The following is a 6,000-nucleotide window of genomic DNA, read 5'->3' as shown; positions in this document are numbered from 1 at the left end:
TATGTGGCTGTAAAATATCATACCTGTTTAACTGAAATTTTAGGCCATTATAAGTGCCATAATTATTCACTAGATATTTTTGTTTTTTAATGTTCAAATAGCAAATGCTATATAGTACATTTCAGTACGGAAACCCTATTTATGTTTAAAACAACATGACAGGGCTGTGCAGCCATCTCTTTGTCAAATGGCAATTCAATGCAATATCTTAGCATGAGCCAGGCCCGGTCGAACACGAGCACCTTTAAATCTTAACCAAGGTTCCCCCAATGCCATGGTTCTGAATGGATCTCGACCAGTGGATTCAGCCTTCTCATTGTGTCTGTAAGACACTCACACAGGTAGGGATAGGATTTGAACTTAGGTATACCAGTGACAACGATGTTCTTAGGACACTATTTCTTGCATCAGAATACATATTTTTGTAATGGTACTATGATACCTGATCACTAAGTGTATTGATATGTAAAAAGTAGTGCCGTTGGTGTATCTCAAAATGACAGAAAAAAAATGAGAATATTAAAACATTAAGGTAGTGGCAGGGGTTAAGTGTGTTACTAGTAATTAATAATTGATTCATGATTCAGAAATTCTAATGACCAATTTCTCTATTGTGATTTTTTTACTATTCTGACTATTGAAAAAAATGTTTTTTATTGACATTTTCAGTCATGCAAATGACATGTGATTTGCACAGGATGTTGGTAACAAGATAATCTAGATCGCATCTTGGTTTTTCGTTTTTCGTTTCTGGCCACGACTAAATAACTACAGACTAACTGCTGGCAATGAATTATCAGTACAGATAATACAAGAAAAACAACTCAGAATTTGGCTGCAGCCATATATTCATCAAGAAAATTTATGGCACACTTTTTAAATTCAACAGCATTAACCTAGGAGGTCTTAATTACGGATATGGCAAAATGTGGTACATGTCATCATTTAAAACTCTTGAAACCTTCTCCTATTATTTGAAATCTAATTTCTACTGTAAACATCAGCAACATTCATTGTATTCAGATACACTGAAATAATAAAACATACCTCATAATCTATGGGACAAAATATATCACATATGACTACATTTAGTCTGCACATAAACAGAATGGGATGTCCCTGAGGTACATCTTTTACACAGAAAATAAATTACCTTGAATACAGAAAAAATATATTTATAACTTTAATTTCTACCCTTTTCCATCCACATTTTCTTTATAAGAAAATTTTAAACATTATTTCTAGTACATTTGATTTGTAAGACACACCTGTTGCCACTAGCAACGAGGCAGCATGCTACACACTTTAATACCAAGCTTTATCGTCAAATGTAAACATCATTCAATGCCCATGTGTAGCTCTAAAAAGTCAATAAATATCAAACATTTCTGTACCGGGTATGAATTATGTTGGTATCAATGAAAATAAAAGTATGGAATTTGCATAATTATTCATTTATCAACCTTCAAATTAATTATTTCTTGTATTCAAATTACACTCACCACCATAGTCATTGTGCCGCTTTACGTTCAATGTGAGTCCCATGCAACATACACAATGCAGAAAATATATTGTTTAAATGAAATTCAAAAGGTCGATAAGTTCAAAACACAATTCCATTTAGCATGTACAGTGCAATTTATGGTGGAAAAATTCTCATTAATATAAGGAAAAAATATAATTATTTCATGGGAAACTCATTAAATTATAATTTCTAACAATATTAGAGTCGTACCATTAACAGTATATAAATTTATCAGCTTGTGAGTAAAGTTTCTAGATACACTTACTTTCACCATGGAAACCAATACAAATGAGAAATTGTAATAACATTTTTGTTATTTTCCATAAAAATTCAGATAACCTCATTTTTTGTTATTTCTTTAACCCAATTAATTGAACATTATTGAAAGTAAGTTCAAAAAGTGATATTAAAATAATGTTAATTAACAATATTAGTATTCATATAATAATATAAAACTTTTTAAAACCTCACAGTGCAAAATTTATTGATATGGAGAAAATAGTTTCACCAAAGAAACAAGCACAAAAATTTAGTAATTTTCCATCACATTTTTTTATCTGTTTTCCTAAACATGAAGACTTACACAAATTTATACCAATATCATGTAATTTTATATTAGTAACTTTTTTGAAAGGGTGAATAAATAAATTATGTTATAATTATCATATTATGATACATTCTAGCCAGTTTATTAACCATCATAGCTGAAATTAATAATAACCCAAAAATATATATTCATGGCAAAAATATTAACAACTTTTTTTACAATCACAGGGCACCAACCTGGGACACTATTTTGTATATTGTAGACAATGAACTAAGCTGAAAATCAATATTTTGTTTTTTCAATTACCAATGTTACCCTATTAACTTAATGCACCTGATAGAAAAATAAAAAAATAAAGCAATTTTATCAACCAACAACTTTTCGTAGTTGAAATACCCAAGCATATCGACATGGCAACTCAGCTTGCAATGGCAATGTGATAGATATTCCATTTTCATTCCCCTGCCATTGAATGTCTTTCTCAAGTCCCAACATCTCGATTGAAGTTGTGTCTGTTTTTTTCACCGACCCGAGCTGCAACTGGCTGGACTCCAGTGTGGGCCATTCAAGAAGTATTGCATAGACTACCGTGATACCACTATATTTGGACCTGGATGTATACCTGTATAGAATCAATTGCATTAGTGTATCAATAACAAACCCATTTTTAACAAAAAGCAACAATTTTATGAAACCGCTCCAATGTGTCGCACCACATTCCACAAGCATGGCCTTCTGGGATACATGAACACAATTTTGCATCCATGTTCTGTCTCTCAAAGTTCAGAGACAATTTAAAAATAAAAAAATAAAGATAAAAGAAAGTATATATGTATTATATCCCTGGTACTCACCAAACACTGGAAGTCTTATCTTTCTGGTGTTTCCATGGTTTGGTGTTGTATATTGCTTCGCCATTGATTTTTAGCCAACTGCCAATTTCACGCAGATGTCCATCGAAGACCGGATGGATTAATCCCTCATGGGTTGGGCCAATATTTAATAGGAAATTCCCACCACAGCTGAAAAATAACTTGTTTACATTAATTTAACATGCATACATTTACATGTACATTTACAAAAGCATACTTACAAATGCACATACAAGTACTTCTAAGAAAAGGCTATACATTGTACATTGTCAAGTATTTGGTTATGCATCTTGTGTTTTATTTTAATGTAGTGAATCTAGTTCATTTCGGTTTGTGCAATCAAGCTTTTTTAATTGTGCTCTAATGATGCCATTCTCAGGGGTGGACATCCGGGTATTTTCACTGCCTGGCAGCCATCAAGGTCGGTGAAAACAAAAGCAGAAAACTGTACCTGGGGATAGTTGTTGAAAACAGTGCAACAAGATTACCCTTACATGTCCAACATTAATAAATTTGATTGTTCAGGATTACTTCAAAGTTGAGTTTGTGCTGTTTCCTCGACTTTGTTTACACCTGCTCTTCGAACCGGTGTTCCACAGAAGTTTGCACAGAGCCCATAGAAATACAGGATATAGTGGTGTGTGTCACATTCTGTGATGTACCGGGAGCTCCGCCCTCATTGGTTTCACTTATATTTCACCTGTGAGGGTTTCATCACATATCACCGTACATAGTTATGAAAGTTACATACCATTATGTAGTTTAATTTTAAAGGCACTTCCAGTTGTGCACTTCTAAAATATCTCAAACTAGTTTTACACAAAAAATACCAAATGTAAATTGGTATAAAGACAAAACATCTCATTATACAACCAAGGACTGAATAGCATGATAATTATATTTTATGTGGGAATGCATGCATGCCAAGGTCACAGCATTGTCTGTTGTCTCTGCACAAACTGTGGTTGACGCCTTACACAGGAAGGCATGTGATGTTATAAAGCAATGCCACTGAAATGAGACATGGCAGTAAATAACATGACATACATGTATATAACATATTGATTATTGTCAATCATTTCCAGACTTATTCATGCAACAGATGTGCAATAAGTTATAGAAAATTTTGAACCACCATAATATAATGGATCTAGATGAAAGACAATCATATAATGTCTGTAATCAGAGTACAGGCAACATCTTTGACGAGAACTCCAGTAAAGCTGCATATGTTAATTACGAGATCTATACATTTGTTGGCAATTTACAACTATGAATGTCATAGCACTGATTGTATGCCACATTAATTATAAACACTGGTCAACATTTCTATGTAAACCTAGTTAGATTTGAAGGCAGAAAAGAAAACGTAAAAGTTACGTAACATAATTGTTATGTAACAGTGACGGTGAATATATTAAATTAATGTTACCTCTCAGAAACAAGCTTAAACACTGAACATACAGCTACAAAGTTAGTACTCTGAATTTGAATAGCCTCAATTCAATAATTCTGCTTTAATTATAAACTAATAAACAATTAATCATTTGGACAGGAAAAAAGTCAAAATCAAATGTACCTGACAGTCCTCACGAGGTTGCTTATCACGTCTTCCAGTTTCCGAAAGTCGTCTTTATTTGCTTCACGACGATAACCCCATGACTTATTGTCAATAGTTATTGCATTTTCCCATTTTCTGTCATTAACTTTATCTGTTGAGAATGAAAATGAAAATACATTATTACTATGACAACACCGTAACTTTCAGATTAGAATTTAGCCAAATTACTGAACAGTGAAAGTGCTTTCAACTAGTTTTGCTAACAATAAAACTTCAAGATATAATTACATTAGATACTAAATACATCAATGGAAAACATAATTAGTGTACAGTTGATGGAACAAAATTAAATATATATACATTTGCATACCTGCACTTTTTAGCAGTTTTGTAATATAATCGCCATGTTTACTACGTTCACCCCATCGATCATTGGTTACTATGGTATCTTTCACAGGACTGAAAACGCAAGTGAATCTTTCTTATTTTTTTTTTCATTTAACTAATAAACAAATAATTTCTAGTAAATTGTATTTGTACATGTAAACACCTGGAATATAATTATACTTCAATGTTCTCTTTATGGATATGCTGAATAATATGATATTACCAAACAGTGATGTAGCCAACTTTCTTTAAGATTGTCTTCTAGCATGTGCTTGGAATTCAAATTTATGTTGAGCATATAATTGACTCTAATGGACATCATGGAATTTATTTTCACTGAATTTTGACGTGTTAAATGTAAAATATAGGAAAAAAGGTATATACGCTGGATTTTATTTTCATTGAATCATTCCTTCAGCAAAAATAGTGAAAATTAACTATTTCACAGTATATTAAAAATTATTAAATCAGCCAAAATTGTTTTCCAAGTTAGCATAAATTAGACATGTAATTCATCTATAAAATGGTTACCTCTCACTGTATAGCCATGCTAAAAAGTTTGTAGCATTCCAGTATTTGTCACTACCACCCCAGTCACCATCGAGCCACAACACATCAGGTTTGTAACTCACAATAAGCTCATTCAGCTGTGGTGTTACAACATTCTGTGAGAAAATCAAAGATCAATTATGCCAATGAAAGTGCATGTCTAATATATATGTTAATGAGGTGCACATGTCTACTATATATGCTAATGAAATGCACATGCCTACTATATATGCTAATGAGATGCACACTCCTAGTATATATATTAATGAGATGTGAATGCCTACTATATATGTTATTGAGATGCACATGCCTACTATATATGTTAATGAGATGCACATTCCTAGTATATATGTTAATGAGATGCGAATGCCTACTATATTAGGCTATTGAGATGAACATGCCCCACTATATATGCTAATGATATTTGCATGCCTGATTTATATGTTAATGAGATTCATGTGCCTACTATATATGCTAATGAGATGTAATATTATAGTGGAGATAATTTATATGCATGAATGTTTCACCATGACCAAAACAAAATTAAAATCTGTGTTCC

At 32.2% G+C, this 6,000-nt stretch overlaps 1 protein-coding gene across 2 annotated transcripts in view; it reads right to left on the bottom strand.

Moving 5' to 3' along the window:
• Positions 1 to 824: 824 nt before the first annotated feature.
• Positions 825 to 6,000, bottom strand: part of LOC100369272 (alpha-L-fucosidase-like) — a 33,805-nt gene continuing 28,629 nt past the window's right edge. For both annotated transcript variants that reach the window (XM_085505103.1, XM_078008939.2), the window contains 5 exons: positions 5,424 to 5,557; positions 4,876 to 4,964; positions 4,524 to 4,656; positions 2,927 to 3,094; positions 825 to 2,694 (listed from right to left, as the gene is read on the bottom strand). In XM_085505103.1, coding sequence (XP_085361229.1) covers positions 2,439 to 2,694; positions 2,927 to 3,094; positions 4,524 to 4,656; positions 4,876 to 4,964; positions 5,424 to 5,557 — 780 coding nt within the window. In that variant the 3' untranslated portion in view covers positions 825 to 2,438. The remainder of the gene's footprint in view (positions 2,695 to 2,926; positions 3,095 to 4,523; positions 4,657 to 4,875; positions 4,965 to 5,423; positions 5,558 to 6,000) is intronic.

This window comes from Saccoglossus kowalevskii, chromosome 11, assembly GCF_978046115.1.
Source record: "Saccoglossus kowalevskii chromosome 11, keSacKowa6.1, whole genome shotgun sequence".
In the NCBI taxonomy this organism is placed as follows: Eukaryota; Metazoa; Hemichordata; class Enteropneusta; family Harrimaniidae; genus Saccoglossus; species Saccoglossus kowalevskii.
Note: the sequence above shows the minus strand (reverse complement) of the source record. Positions and strands in the feature narration are given on the sequence as shown.